The sequence below is a fragment of the Anomaloglossus baeobatrachus genome, chromosome 3, assembly GCF_048569485.1.
Source record: "Anomaloglossus baeobatrachus isolate aAnoBae1 chromosome 3, aAnoBae1.hap1, whole genome shotgun sequence".
In the NCBI taxonomy this organism is placed as follows: Eukaryota; Metazoa; Chordata; class Amphibia; order Anura; family Aromobatidae; genus Anomaloglossus; species Anomaloglossus baeobatrachus.
Genome location: NC_134355.1, coordinates 560,651,441 through 560,667,831, shown reverse-complemented (window position 1 = coordinate 560,667,831; position 16,391 = coordinate 560,651,441). Strand labels below are relative to the sequence as shown.

The 16,391-nt window shown below is 46.4% G+C and overlaps 1 protein-coding gene across 2 annotated transcripts in view; it reads left to right on the top strand.

Moving 5' to 3' along the window:
• The window catches only part of SNED1 (sushi, nidogen and EGF like domains 1), a 347,445-nt gene that overhangs the window by 169,103 nt on the left and 161,951 nt on the right, over positions 1–16,391 (top strand). For both annotated transcript variants that reach the window (XM_075340866.1, XM_075340865.1), the window contains exons 12-15: positions 7,264–7,377; positions 11,411–11,524; positions 12,886–12,999; positions 14,686–14,799. In XM_075340866.1, the coding sequence (XP_075196981.1) occupies positions 7,264–7,377; positions 11,411–11,524; positions 12,886–12,999; positions 14,686–14,799 (456 nt within the window). The remainder of the gene's footprint in view (positions 1–7,263; positions 7,378–11,410; positions 11,525–12,885; positions 13,000–14,685; positions 14,800–16,391) is intronic.

Sequence of the window (16,391 nt, the reverse complement as noted above, 5' to 3'; positions counted from 1 at the left end):
TTCTGATTTGACGTGTCCAGGCTCACTCAATTAATTTTCATTGAGAGAGCCCACACATGTCTAGTCAGCATATGGCCACATGTATGTAAATCACATACTTGCAGTTTTGTGACCTCCCACTCACCGCTGGCACCAGAGAATCCTGACCGTGTGCAGTGTGAGAATTCAGAAGTCTACAGTCACATAGAGTGACACATAGTGACTGCAGATTTTTATCTCAAACCTGGAGAAGCCCTTTACTTATAAAATAAAGCACTGTAGCCCAATCATAACAGCATGTAATATACTCCCTGTCAGGATTCAGCTCTGCTCGCTGGTTCCAGCAGTCACCACATGGTCTCTCCACTCATATGTGATTTTCATACTTGATTGAGACAATTAGCTTTTCTTCCTATGTTTCTCTTTATCGAGAGAATTATTAAGAGCAGCTCGTCATCAGGTGACTAAGTGTGCAAATCACATATAAATAATTGGTCACATGAGGGGGGGCGCCAAATTGAATTCTTGCCCCGGGTGCCGGAAAGCCTAGATACACCTCTGTCTTATGGCTATTGAATGCCTCAGATTTGTGGCGCTTCTGCCCCTGGTGAGCTATGTGGTGTGGCCTCATCCTATGGCCTCATTCAGACATTCATGTTTTTATTTTATCTGTATGAGAAAAAAATGTGCTGCTTATCACTAGTGTGCTGGATACAATTTTCTTTCACTTTAGGTCTGTTTCTCCCATTAGTGTTAATCTTTTTTCCTCATATACAAAAAAAACACATACTCTTTCCCAGCTTCTCCTACCCATTAAAGGGAACCAATCACCAGGATTTTTGTATATAACCTAAAGCCAGTGCTATACTATGCTATCAGGCTGTGTCTATACATACCTGTAGTGGTCAGCTCAGATGTATAGGTTGTGAAACCCAAGAAAGTAACGTTTATAAAATGGACAGCTTTTTGAGTGACATCAGCTGAGGATAATATCTGGGGGGTATGCATAGCTATCCCCTCCCCCTGTTAGAATTAGCATCAGTATTATGCAATCAATTTAACTTTTCACTTGGAGGACCTGTGTCAGGTCATACCCATGTGACCAGAAGGGGCGGGGCCTCAGTCAACAAAGCTGATACCACGAAGCAACATTTTTCTGTTGGCTGAGGCCCCGCCCCTTCTGGTCATAAGGGAAAATAAATAGAATTTCTACCCTAGTTCTGTATGTAAATGCTATAGAAAAGGACCTGTGACTTGTTGATATCCCCCCAGGTCCCAGCACCCGCTGCACATGGACCACTAGCAACCTCTAGTTGAGCCCCTCACTACAGTTGATTCTGAAACAATTTGCGTACTATTTAAAGACTGGATATGAGGGCAGACCAAATGCAGATATACAAACAAAATGAATGATGCAAAAGTAAAGGCTTGTAGTGGTAAGTGGCCAGTGATTCCAGTCTAAAACAAAGCTGGCGAAGTTGCTGTCGCGGGCAGAGGTGGGGACGCCGCGCTCTCCCACTGCTCGGGTCCGGCTGCCGCGGCTGCTGCGGCCTGCTGCTGCTCGGTGGCTCGAGCGATGGGCCGGATCCCGGGGACTCTAGCGGCGCTCCTCGCCCGTGAGTGAAAGGGGGTTTGGAGTGTGGGGATTGTTTATTGTCCGTGACGCCACCCACGGTTGTGGTGATTGAGTGTACACCACCGCTGCTCTGGCTGGGGATCCCGGGAGTGATGGTATGGAGCAGCCAGTTGTTGTGTTGCCCCTCCGTGGGTAGGGGTTGGTGATCCCGGGGCCCAGTGATGGGGTTGGGATGGTGGACAGGCGGGTATGGGGCCTGTGGATGTGCAGGGGCGCAGGGGCAGCGCTGTGCCGCACGGCACGGAGGTACTCACTCAGCCAGTAAACACGACACAGTTCTCGGTAAACAAACGGCTGGTTGGACGGGTCCCTCAGACGGTTACGGTGCGGATGTTCCCTGCAGTTGACGGTGACGATCTCTTCCCTGCACCTATGTGTAGTTGTTTGGTTGCGATGGGTTCCCACCGGTAACCTGCTCCCCGACTTGGGTATGAGCCGGAGGAGCTCCACTCTTGCCCGCAGGCGCTGGCCCTGGGAAACTGGTGCCTTGGCGGTGGCGGTGTCTCCGCTTTAACGGTTGGACTGTTGCCTTCAAACGGGACTTGGTTGTTGGGAGACAGTCGTCCCCTTCACTGACGGATTTGGCAAATTATGGCGACTCCTAGCCTTGCCGGGATCCGAAAGGCTCCTGCCCTGGTGCTGACTAATCTTCGTATACCGCTCCGGTACCGCCGGATCACCACCCGTCCACGGTCGTTTTGGCAACCTCCAATCAGTCTCGCCTGCAGACGGTCACCGCGGTCTGCCAACCTTGCTGTCTCAGACCGGGGCACACACCCGGACCAACTTCAGGCTTCTTGCTGTCACTTTCTCTTGCTCCTTTACCACTTCCTTCCACTTCACTGTTTTCTCCTTCCACTTTCAACTCTAACACTCAACTGATCTCAGGCTCTTCCCTGAGCTAACTACCTGGTTTTCCCGCCTCCAGAGCTGTGAACTCCTCGGTGGGTGGAGCCAACCGCCTGGCCCACCCCCTGGTGTGGACACCAGCTCCTGGAGGAAGGCAGCAAGGATTTTAGTTTTGACCTCGGTGTACCTGCAGGGAATGTGGGGTGCGTGTGGTGTTATGACCTGTGACGCCTGGCTTGCCCAGGGCGTCACATTGCCAATGGCAACCAATTGATTCACAGCTTTACTTTCATTTTCCAAGACTCAAATATTCAATGTGCTTACATAATGTGACATGGAAGCAAGAAAAAGCTTGGAAAAAGTGTTGGAATTTGCAGAACGCGGTCTGTTATAACAGTGCAGCGAAACTTTCACAATAAATTTGGTAAACGTGCTCCACATAAAAACTGTATTCTACATTGGGTGAAGCAATTTGGAATCACTGGGTGTTTATGATATGGGAAATTTCAGGGCCCTAAGACTTCGGAAGGGACAGTGAACAGGATACAAGCCATGTATGAGCATAGTATAAGAAAGTCAACCAGGCTGACCAGCGCTACCACAACCCACAGTATCGCATGCAAATATCTGCAGTGTAAACCATACAGATTACATCTTCTGGAGACATGACAAACCGAAACATTGGGATTTTGCATTGACTTGTAGGGCTGATTGGAAGATGACGAATTCACTGACAGGTTGGTGTTCTGTGATGACGAGGCTTTCACCTCCATGTTAGAATTTGGACTCGGAAAAACCATGTGTCATTATCAAGCACATAAGGGACCTGCCCTAAGTAAACGTTTTCTGTTCAATGAGCAGGCACAAAGTCTATGGTCTCCATTGTTTGCGGAGAATACAATCACTGGCCTTGCCTATCTGGACATGTTACAGGAATTGCTTATGTCACCAATAGTCTGTGTGTCAGATCTCCCTCTATCAGCAGGATACTGCACCACCACATTTCCATTTGGATGCTCATTGATACCTGAAAGAAACTCACCAGAAAGTTGGATCAGACATGACAGAAGCAATAATTTGCATTTGCTGCGTTGGCCTCCACATTCACCAGATCTAACAGCCTGCGAATGCACTCTAAGGGGCTACATCTATAATTTTGGAATTGTAAGGAACCTCAGGAGCTAGTGCTTATATATGAGAGCAGAAGTCTTAAAATGATGTAGGACCCTTTTTTTCCTTTACCTCAAAACCTGCCTAGGTTCAAATTTCAGAGCCTTTTTGCAGTGTTGTCTGTAGCCTCCATACCGAGCATAAAGTCAACCTTGTCTGGGTGACTGATGCCCCCAAGCATGGAAGCGAATCTGAGCACCAGGATTTTGATAAGTGGTTTGATGTCCACATTAAGGGCTGCTTCTCCCTTGCGAGTTTCTCGCAGTAGAGCAATGCGAGAAAATCTCGCATTGGAATCGGACACATGTTAGTGAATGATTCAGCTCGCATTTGCGATTTTTTTTTTCTCAGTCCAAATCGGACTGAGAAAAAAAATCGCAGCATGCTGCTTTTTTGCGAGTTTCTACTGCGAGTCTCTCCAATGCAAGTCTATGGGAGCGTGTAAAAAATCGGATGTCACGGGACGGCACTCACACCATCCTAGTGACATCCGATTTTCTAAATACATTTCTCGCATGTTTCCTAAAACACTGGAAACGAGTGATGTCTCACAATGTCTGTGTTACGCTCACCGAGGAGCGGCGAGCGTCCGGAGGTGGACCCACTGGACCGTGCACCGGACTCCCCCGAGAAGGTGACCAGCAGCGAACCCCTATACAGGAACTGTGCGGCACCTCCCCAGAAGGCCTAAATGCACGGCAGCCAGGAACCGGTAGTAGGAGTCTCTGTAGGGCCAGGTGTAGCAAGGTTGTGATGTCCACAGCCGGCAGAACACGGAAACGGCACCGGAGATGTTCACAGCAGGTGACGTCCACAGCAGGTACGGTACAGATAATGTCCACGGCAGGTAGGACCCGATGACGTCCACTGTAGGTATGAGCGGTGACGTCCACTGCGGGTATTGCCGGTGACGTCCACTGCGGGTATGTATAGATAGTGTCCGCGGCAGGTATGGCACGGTGACGTCCCCAGCCGGTAGATATAAGCGGTGACGTCCCCAGCCGGAATGGTATAGATGGCACTACGGTGAGACAAAGGATTAGAACCAGGTATCAAATGCACGGATATCAAATAATAGCACAAACGGCTCTGGACACTGGCAATGCACTAATAGAGGCGTTGCTCGGGCGCCTGCTGCCAGGGGAGCTGAACTTAAATACCATATGGCAACAGGTGACCTCTGAGGTCACTTCCAGGTAATTGGGCGCTACCACTTTAAGAAAGGGGGCGTGGCCTTGCGCGCAGCCTAGAATCAGACACTGCAGACCTGTGTGTGCTCTGCAGACAGGAAGAGGCTGAAGCAGCCCCAGGAGCATGATGTCTGACCCGGGAGTGAGCAGGAGCAGAGTCATGAGACTGGTAAGAGGAAGGCCGTCGCTGCCTGGGGCTATGACTGGGAGTGCAAGTGGGAGCCATGCTGGGACTGGGCACATGTGAGGGAGCGCGCCCCCCACGGGGTCTGGTGGGACCAGGCGCTACGGTCTGTCAATCACTATTCCCTGTCAATCGGTCTCTCCCTCTCGCTCTCTATTCTCTCCGTGTCGATCGGTCTGTCGGTCGGTCACTATCTCTGTCCCTCACTCTCTGTCCATGTCGGTCTATCCCTCTCCCCCCCTTTCTCATACTCACCGATCCCCGATCACCGGCGCAGCACTGCACGGCGTTCACACTGCTCCGGCGGCTTCTCCTCTTTTGAAAAAGCCGGCCGCTCATTATTCAATCTCGTATTCCCTGCTTTACCCGCCCACCGGCACTTATGATTGGTTGCAGTCAGACACGCCCCCACGCTGAGTGACAGCTGTCTCACTGCAACCAATCACAGCAGCTGGTGGGCGTGTCTATGCTGAGCAGTAAAATAAATAAATAATTAATTTAAAAAAAACGGCGTGCGGTCCCCCCCCAATTTTAATACCAGCCAGATAAAGCCATACGGCTGAAGGCTGGTATTCTCAGGATGGGGAGCTCCACGTTATGGGGAGCCCCCCAGCCTAACAATATCAGTCAGCAGCCGCCCAGAATTGCCGCATACATTATATGCGACAGTTCTCGGACTGTACCCGACTCTTCCCGATTTGCCCTGGTGCGTTGGCAATCGTGGTAATAAGGAGTTAATGGCAGCCCATAGCTGCCACTAAATCCTAGATTAATCATTGCAGGCATCTATGAGACACCCCCAATGATTAACCTGTAAAGTTAATAAACACACATAGTGAAAAAATCCTTTATTTGAAATAATAAACAATAACAAAGACCCTCGTTCACCACTTTATTAAGTACGCAAAAAACCCATCCATGTCCGGCGTAATCCACGGAGGTTCCTCGACGCTCTCAGCTCTGCTACATGAAGGTGACAGGAGCTGCAGAAGACACCGCCGCTCCTGACAGCTCCACATAGCAACTGAGGTGAGAAGCGCGATCAGCTGATGTCAGTCAGGTAACTCGTGGCCACCGCTGGATCCTCCAACAGTGACAGCAAGTTGCCCGAGTGACAGCGATGAAGTCACAGGTGAGTTGCGGTCACGGGGGGAAAATACAACTGGCCGCGTGTAACCTGAGTGACAGCAGCACTAATCGCGCTGCTCACTTCAGTCACTCAGGGGATTAGCGGTCACCGGTGACTCCTTCACGGGTGACCGCTAATCAGGACGCGACACAGACAGAGCCGCGGGATGACAATGAAGTCGGGTGAAGTTCACCCGAGTTCATTCTGATCGTGCGGCTCTGTCTGTGTCTGCTATCATCTGCCATTCAGCTCTGCTACATGGCTGTCTGTGGCTGCTGTCAACGGCCATGTAGCAGAGCTGAATGGCAGATGACAGCTGCTGAGAAAAAAAAGGATCACACACGCATTGCACACGCACTGCAATCATGAGAAAAATCTCAGGATCGCAGTGCAGTTGCATTGCACTCTGACCTAACGTGAACTAAAATCAGCCGAGTTTTTTTCAGCCAACTCGGACCGATTTTACTCGCATAGATGTGTTTCCAGCCTTAGAAGGGAGATAAGACATTAGCTGGAGCATTGGGAAGGTCCTCTCCCTCCTTCTTTCTATTATTATTTCTCTTCTTATTTCTTTCTCTCCTTTCTTTCCATCTTCCTTTCATTCTTTTTTTTTTCTCGTTTCTTTTTTTTTTCTTCTTTCATTACTATTTTGTTTCTTTAATTGGTATTGCAAGTTGAAGGTGATAAATATTGATATTCTCAATATACTAAATATATACTAGTATATAATGCTAAAAAAATGTTTTTATTAAACACTGTGGCAAGTTAAAATACCAATGGTTTACAGAAAATAGAGAAATGGAGACTGGGAAGGTAAGTATGCTGACAAGACAATTGTTACACTTGTGGACACAATTCACATTAAATGGATATTGCACGTCCGCCCATCAAGTGACAGTGACAGTAAAGTGGGCATACAGCAAATCCAAGGCTAATGTCTCAAGAAATAGAAGTTAAGTATTATGCATAAAATGTACCCAATCTTCATATGAGTCATTTTTAAAATAACTTGCAGTTTACCGGCCATGTTATTTTTTCTTTTGCATGCTGTTAGGAACAGCTCAGATTATCTAGTTTTTTTGTTGATGTCAGCCTTTATAAATCTGCCTTTCTACTCTTTGCCCAGAGATCAGGCCATGCTTTTCTGATCCGTGTCTCAATGGTGGTACATGTGAAGAGGATGGAAATCATTACATTTGTTTGTGCAGTCTGGGCTTCATGGGGAAACACTGTGAGACAGGTAACAATATTCTATGCTCACATTTTTGTGTCTATGTGTGCATCTGTTTTATCTTATTTATGTTATGTCTTGACATTTCTTAGCAAAGTTCAGATAATATATTTACTCACTTCATCCTTTGTCTTATTTGAACCTCATGGTTTAACTAATAGGAGCGGTTATCTTATGTCACTAGCTGTAGTGCCCGGAATAGTCTTTGTCTCCCTCTCTCCCCCAACTCTCTCCCTCAACTCCCTCCCTCTCCTCTCTCCATTTTTCCCCTCCTCTCGCTCCCCCAACTCTTCCCCATTCTCCTTTTCTCCCCCATTCTCCTTTTCTCCCCACTCTCCTTTTCTCCCCTACTCTCCTTTTCTTCCCCACTCTCCTTTTCTCCCCCACTCTCCTTTTCTCCCCCACTCTCCTTTTCTCCCCCACTCTCCTTCTCTCTCCCCCACTCTCCTTCTCTCTCCCCACTCGCCTTCCCTCTCCCCCACACTCCTTCTCTCCCCCCACTCGCCTTCCCTCTCTCCCACTCTACCATTCTCTCTTTCCCTCTCCCCCACTCCCCCATTCTCCCTCACTCCCCCATTCTCCCTCTGTCTCTCCCTAACTAACGTTCTCACAACCGAAGTCATATTAACTGACACATAAGCTTCTTATACTAAGAATGTCCTTCGTTGCCTATAGCAACCAATCAGAGCTCCTGTTAATGACCTGTAGCAAAATACAAGCAGAGCTGTGATTGGTTGCTATAGGCCACCTGATAAATATCCTGGCTAACTGTCAAAACAACCAATATATTACCTCTTACATCCAAACAGTAAGTAAGCGTTTTTTAGGCAAAAAACTGTACAGCACAGTGTTATATTTTCCCCTCAAAACATATCGTATTTTTCGGACTATAAGACGCACCCAGGTATTAGAATTGTAAAATAGGAAAAAAAAATTTGAAGCAAAAAATGTGGTAAAATATTTAATAACCTAAATAACATACTATAATATTTCACCAATGTAACTGTAAACAACTCAACAGCGGCAAACAAGGGAAATGAGATGAACTTTGTCCAAGTAGTGGACAACCCCTTTAAGGAGAACTATAACTCCAAGCATGTCCTGTATGACATGCTTGGAGTTCTAGTTCAGCACAGTAATGTGATTTTTCCTCTAAGGTACGGTACTTTACTTTATTAGGGGGAGGGGGGACTTATAGTTTATTGTACTGCAACTTCTTACTTCTACTTCTTACCGGAGCAGACTCCAGCTATGGTAATGATGTACGGTAAGCCTGGCCCTGCCGCCGCGTTAGAAACCAGGAAGTATGGTATTACAGTGATGTAATGAAGAGTCAGGGCCAGTGTGGGGGGGAGGGGGAGAGGGCAGTGCTGTCCTGTGCCCAGGCTTTTCATTTACGGCAGCACTTCATCTGGAGGGGGAGACTGTCCACTTCATGGTCCCCAGCGAGTGGCCGGACCATGCTGACATGCTGCGGTAACTGTACTGAGCGCAAGTTAACATGTGGCAACGGCGGCAGTCATTTCAGCACCAGAGTGGTGCTGCTACACTAGCCGCCGCCAGCACTCTGTTCCTGCTCCCGCCGGCACTCTGCTCCTGCTCTGTAATAGCAGGGAGATGATCTCCCCAGCAACTGCAGAAGAAACCATGTGTGCCGGCTATTACAGGAACTAAGTAACGCAGTGTCTGCTCCCCATGTCCTCTCTCAGCACACGCTGGCTTTAGTGCTGAGAGGTGGAGAAGTAGTGCATATTGATGAGGTTAATTAGCTGGCTCATGTGGTTGCTCCATTGGGGGATTCTTCAGCGGAAACCCTCTCCTGTTATTGTCCAGTCCAGCGCCGTCCTTTTGCCCCTCAAGCCAGCAAGCCCCATATAATCATATATTCAGCCTATTAGACGCACCCCCCACTTTCCTCCAAAATTTGGGGGGGAAAAGTGTGTCTTATAGTCTGAAAAATACTTTAGTCTATGACGTTCCCTGAGTCAAATGACGTGGCTGTGCAAAATTTCGTGATTGTAAATGTGACGATGCGGATTCCTTGAGTGGACATACATACATACATATATTCAGCTTTATATATTAGACAAATATGTAATCTGAAACAACCAAAAAACACCAGTAATGACTCATGCGCACGTAACTGCATAATATTCTGCAGTGATTTGACAGCACATGTGCGCTTCAAATCGCTCCAGAAACACTGCATAATGAATGCAGTATTTATGTTAAAAAAAAGCTGATTTCCTGTGCTTGGGATGCTGCCCCCACCATAGACAGAGAGGGAGCGAACGCACAAATAATTGAAATGTTGCTTTTATGAACGCACAGATTTGGGTTAAAATTTTAGCACCCAAATCACTGCATTCATAAAGGCAACGTGCGCACGTCTCATGCAGAATCTTCATAGATTGTGCAGGGAACGCAGGACGCAGTCATTTACGCTGCAGGGCGATACGCAGCGTAAATGCATGTAAGTACGCAACGTGCGCATGAGCCCTAAAAATTACCCTACAAAAATGCTGAAAAATGCTAAGAAAAAACCCCAAAAAAACACATTTGCAGTCAAAAATGTTAAAATAGTTCTCCTTAACCGACTCTTAAAAATAACTTTATAGGAATGCCCACTTGAAAACGACATTGTGTGCACATACCCTTAGAATAACATATTTGAAGCATCTTTTCTCATAGTTCTACATTGTACACTACTACGTTTTTGACAATTGTTGGGTTTTTTTTTATTCAATGGGTGAAAAATAGTAATGGGTGGACCCGGGACTTTAAGTCCGACCCCGACGGGTTCAAAGGTACAATGGCAGCTGTGAGCTGATATTAACCCTTGATTACCTCGATTGCCATTGCACCATTGCAATTGGAAAGAGCCGAGTAAAGTGCTGGGATTTTCGCATCTAATGGATGCGGCAATTCTGGGTGGCTGCAGGCTGCTATTTTTAGGCTCGTTGGGCCCAATAAGCATGAGTCATCCCCAGCGTAAGAATACCAGCCCCCAGCTGTCGCGCTTTATCTTGGCTGGGTCTCAGAATTGGAGGGACCACACGCCGTTTTTTTAAAATTGTTTATTTAAATAATTTTAAAAAATCTGCAGGCAGTTTCTCTTATTTTGATACACAGCCATGATAAGCGCACGGCGGGGAGCTGCAGCCGGTAGCCGTATGCTTAATCTGTACTGGGTAACATAATATGGGGGGACCCCAAAACCATTTTTTTTTTTATTTCACTGTACAATATAGACCCGCAGACAGCACTTGTGATTGGAAGTGTCAGACACACTCACTCATCATGGGAGCATGTCTGACTGCAAACAATCACAGACACTTGTGGGCGGGGAAAGCAGTGCACAAGCAATGAAGGTAATAAGTGACCCCGGAAGTGAATGAGCAGCAGTGGGAGCGTACAGTTGTGCCGGTAATTCGGTAAGTATGAAACGCTTGCTCCTACCCCTTTTCGATGGATTCTGGTCCCCTAGACTAATTTGGGGACCGTCATCCAGCCAGTTACTAGGGATTAATCCCCCCTGACTTCGGGTATTTGTGAGTCCTGCCATCACTAGTGAAAAATGCAGGGACAAAACACAAAAAGAATTAACATACTGTAGTTTTGTGGTCACTAAACTGCAGCAGAAAAAAAGCAACGTGCGCAAAACGAAATCTCATAGACTTTCTTGGGGAAAGAAATGCATGCAGTTTTGTACCACAAACTGCACAAATAAAGTGGCAAAGAACACAGTGTGCGCATGAGGCCTAACAAACAGTCAGAACAGCTTGCTGACAGATTCTAAGTTTTCTTGTTCAGAAGCCACTGATGTGCAGGGAAACAAAAGCCTGAAAAAAAAATAACAAAACAAGTGGTGCAAAATGTTTAGCAAAACCCAAATGCAAAATTGAGTTTTAGTCCAAAATACATGCAATATATGCAAAGAAAGATGTTTTCCCCAAAAATCGTCATTATCCTTTAATAGAAGGATTCAGACTTGCCTCATTCTGTATTTATAACTCTTATTTTCTTGTTTGTTTGTTTACAGAGATTAGACCTTGCTACTCAATGCCTTGCTTGAATGATGGGACCTGTACAGACATAGCGGATGATTACAATTGTCTATGTAGTCAGAGATTTACAGGAAGAAACTGCGAGACAGGTGCTCATATAATTTTTTTTTCAAACATTGGGGAGGATTTACTTGGAGTAATGTGCCAGATTTCTGGGTCCTTTTGTACCAAAAGAACTGGCATAAATGCCATGTGGTGCACCCGTATTGCAATGCAATCAATAAGTGGGCATCATTTTTCAATAAAGGTCTGTGCCTGAAATGCAGCAGGGTGCAGATTTTGGCAGACAATTTTGGTATGAACTAAGCCTAAGGGGTACTTTGCACGCTGCGACATCGCTAGCCGATGATAGCGATGCCGAGCGAGATAGTCCCCGCCCCTGTCGCACATGCTATATCTTGTGATAGCTGCCATAGCGAACATTATCGCTACGGCAGCTTCACACGCACTTACCTGCCCTGCGACATCGCTCTAGCCGGCGACCCTCCTCCTTCCTAAGAGGGCGGGTCGTGTGGCGTCACAGTGACGTCACAAGGCAGGCGGCCAATAGAAGCGGAGGGGGCTGAGATGAGCGGGACGTAAACATCCCGCCCACCTCCTTCCTTCTGCATAGCCGGTGGAGGCAGGTAAGGAGAAGTTCCTCGCTCCTGCGGTGTCATACACAGTGATGTGTGCTGCCGCAGGAACGAGGAACAACATCGTACCTGTCGCTGCAGCGAAATTATGAAAATGACCGACACTACCCATATCACCGATTTACGACGCTTTTGCGATCGTTTATCGGTGCATCTAGGATTTACACGTTGCGACGTTGTTACCGGCACCGGATGTGCGTCACTTTCGATTTGACCCCGACGACATCGCAGTAGCAATGTTGCAACGTGCAAAGTACCCCTAAAAGTTAGACAAATGAAAAGATTCACAAAATGAACAATCCAGCATAAGCCGCTGAGGTAAATTTAGCATAGGTTATGACTGTCTAGTAAGGCTCTATTCTCATGTCCGGTAGTTATTTCCATTTTGGGATGACAAAAACTGATATAAAAATGGTTAAGTGCAGGATGCATTCATTTTAATGGGGATTGAAAAGTCTGAAAATGTCTTCCATCTGACTTTAATCCATCTACAATTGTTTATTTACTCTGGCAAAAAAATGGTATCATATCCAATGTGAAGAGAGTCCTATTGGGTCATTGTTATAGAACCAGAATGTTGACCATACTAGTCCTAGGCCATTTCAGGCTGACACCAGTGATACATTCTCACACATACAGGGATGAGAATTAAAATAAAAATCAAAACCTGTACTTGAGAAGTGGAAAAATCTGTTTTGGATGGACAGAATGTTTAACAATTTGACAGCGAACAAAACACTGAATCTCATTAACTGGTGATTTTTTTTTTTTTGTGTTTTTAAAAAGCATTTACATTTTTTTTAACTTTATTCTAGAGGTCCGACCTTGCTGGTCATCACCTTGTCTTAATGGGGCAATGTGCAAAGATCTGGTTGATGGGTATAGCTGTATTTGTATGACGGGGTTCATTGGTGACAGCTGTGAAATAGGTGAGATGACATTTGCTAAATTACACACAGATATTTTTAATCGATGTACATACTCTTTTAAGGCCCCCTTCACACGCACGTGTCTCCGGTACGTGCTAGGTCTGTGCCTGCATGTACCGGAGACACGGGCACACGTAAACCCATTAAAATCAATTTGTTTATGTGCACGCACATGTGCAGCCATTGGCCCGTGCCTCTGTGTGGAGCAGACGTGAGCCCGTGTGCTCCACATGGATGCATGTCCGTTTTTCTCCGGCAGCACGGGTGTCACACGGCCCGCATACGGACCACACGGATGTAGTGTGAATGCGGTCCCGTGTGACACGCGCCGGAGAAAACTCACATGTCAGAGAAAAAAAAAACAAATCTTTACTCACCTTCTCCAGCCCTGCAGTCTCTGCCGCTGCTGTCACTTGCTGCCGACCCCCACTCATTATGCTCATTTAATATTCACTTCACTGCGGCCGGAAGCAGCAGCAGCGGGGAGTCGGCAGGGCTGGAGACCAAAGATCAGCACCACGGACAGCGAAGCCAGGGACAGGTGAACAGAAAGTTCCCGTTCTCCGTGTGTTATCACATGTAGTGCCATAAACACGGCACACAGAGGGGAATCCATGAAACACGTGCGTGATTTTCACGGACGTGTGAAGGGGGCCTAAGGGGAATCTGTCATCAGTTTTTTGCTATGTAATCTGACAGCAGCATGATGCAAGGACCGATACCTTGATTCACTTAGTTACTGGGTGCAGAAGTTGTGATAGATCTAGCAGAGCTCAGAATGCTGAGCCCTGTGTAATCCCCATTCACACCACTGATTGGCACCTTTGTATGCACATTGTATAGTGACAGAAAGCTGCTAATCAGTGGTGGGTCGAGGTTTAACCAGGAGGCATAGGACACCTAGTCCTGTAGTGATAATCTACAAACCCTGATTGTATTGAAACAGTAAAACACAGCCCAGTAAGTGACACATCGCTGCAATCAAGCTTTCTTCCCCCACATTGTGGTGCTCTTAGGTTACATAGAAAAAACCTGCTGACAAATTCCCTTTAATACACAAATGCTTTGTTGTGTCTTAAGCGGGCTTTACACGCTGCAACATCGCTAGTGATGTCGCGAGTGATAGCACCTGCCCACGTCGGTGGAGAGTCACAGGGTGATCACTGCGAACAATATCGCTATGGCAGCGTCACACGCAATTACCTGTTCACCGACGTCGCTGTGGCCCCCGAGGTTCGTTCGGCGTCACAGCGGCGTCACTAAGCGGCTGCCCAATAGAAGCGGAGGGGCGGAGATGAGCGGCCAGAACATCCTGCCCACCTCCTTCATTCCTCATTGCCGGCGGCCGCAGGTACGATGTTGTTCCTTGTTCCTGCGGTGTCACACATAGCGATGTGTGCTGCCACAGGAACGACAAACAACCTGCGTTCCAAACGAGGAAATATTTTTTAGAAAGGAAGGACGTGTACCTTTTTGCGATCGTTACTGATCGCAAAAAGGTGTCACACACAAAGACATCGGTAACGAGGCTGGATGTGCGTCACCAACACCGTGACCCCGACGATATCTCGTTAGCGATATTGTTGTGTGTAAATGGGCCTTAAGATTTACAAGCTAGAAGTAAATAATATTTCTGAAGTGTTATAATCTATTTCACTAGATTTACTTTGTGCCTTATGCTTTTAGAGATCCGGCCATGTTCCTCTTCTCCTTGCCTGAATGGAGGATTGTGTAAGGACCTCGGCGCTGAGTATAGTTGTTTGTGTCCAAGAGAATTCACTGGAGAACGTTGTGAAACAGGTGACAGGATTAATGCTTGCCTGCCTGCATTGCATACACTCGTAATGGGGTGGGAGTTGTTGGAGGAGTGTTGGGAAAATACTTAAACTGTAGTCATCAGTCACATAAAATAGCAATCTTTTTAACGTTCTGCTGCTTGTGCTGGCAGAGAACACACTTCAGTATCGGCAGTAATGTTGAACAGCTTGTCTGTCTAGTGCAAAGCTTGATTTATTATAATCTAACTCGTATTCTTTTTGGCAGGAATGCAAATAGACACTTCCCCGATTCCGCTGTTTTTTTAATGAGTAGTAGAATGTAAAAGTGAACTAGATGCCTGTACAAGCAAAGTCATGTTTATGATAAAATTTAGAAATTAAAAAAAGAGGAATATTTTGTGATATGGGCATCTCTTCCTATATTATAGAGGTTAGATACAGTCCTTATCTCCTTGTTTTGAGTAGGAATTCATAGGTGGGCTGTCCACTACTGATACTGATCCAAAGAGTTTTTTTTCTTTTTTTTGTATTCAAACATCATTAACTTTGTTTTGCATATGCAGAACAAGAATAACAATCGGTATATAATAAGAATAATGTCTAGATCTGATATTGCTAGATATAAAGAAATTCCTGTAATCGAAAATCAATGTCTAAAGTCTATGTGCAGAAATTAGGTTGACATAGCAGACACCAAGTGTGGCCTATGTACAAGGTCCTCTGAAATTAATATAATCTATTCATCCTGATAAAACGTACTTTACAGTAAAGGAGCTGGAAAAGAAGAGTAACCTTTCCTGGAAATCAGAGATCACTATGATAAACCAGTCCCAATGACAGAAGGGGAAACCTGCAGCCATTTGTACCAAATTTTGGGGAATTTTTCAGGGTGACGGTACAGCCGTTTGTTATGGAGTAACATAGCATTAATAAGTAAAATCCATTCAGTTATGGTTTAGAATTGAGCCACCAGCCACTTCATCACCACCACCTTCTTCGTGTAATAAAGATATTCTCTCAAAAAGGTGTGCATGTATCTTGACTGCTCAGTGAGGAAGTAGATAAACTCTGCTGCCACCTATTGCTGATAGCAATCCTAAAAGTCATAAGTGACCCTTTAACGAGCCTTGTCATATGACAGGATTTATGCCAAATCAGAACCTCAATTTGCAGACATGGTGTTTCCGGATGGTTGTCCCTCATCAGTGCAAAGTATGAGATCTGATCTGGTTGTTTGAGAGGTTAAAGGGTGCTTTACACGCTACAATAAATCTTACGATGTGTCGGCGGTGTCATGTTGTAAGTGACGCACATCCGGCATCGTAAGTATGATTGTAGCGTGTAAAACCTCCGTGCAATTGCGATGAACGAAAATCCGTTCATTGCATGCACGTCGTTCATTCCTCAAAGATTGAACGTGCGGTTGTGCAATGTTCCCGAGGCAGCACACATCGCAGTGTGTGACACCCCGGGAACATTGAACGACAGCTTACCTGCGTCCCGCGGCTCCCGCCGACAATGCGGAAGGAAGGAGGTGTGCGGGATGTTTACATCCCGCTCATCTCCGCCCCTCCGCTTCTATTGGCCGGCTGCCGCGTGACGTCATTGTGACGC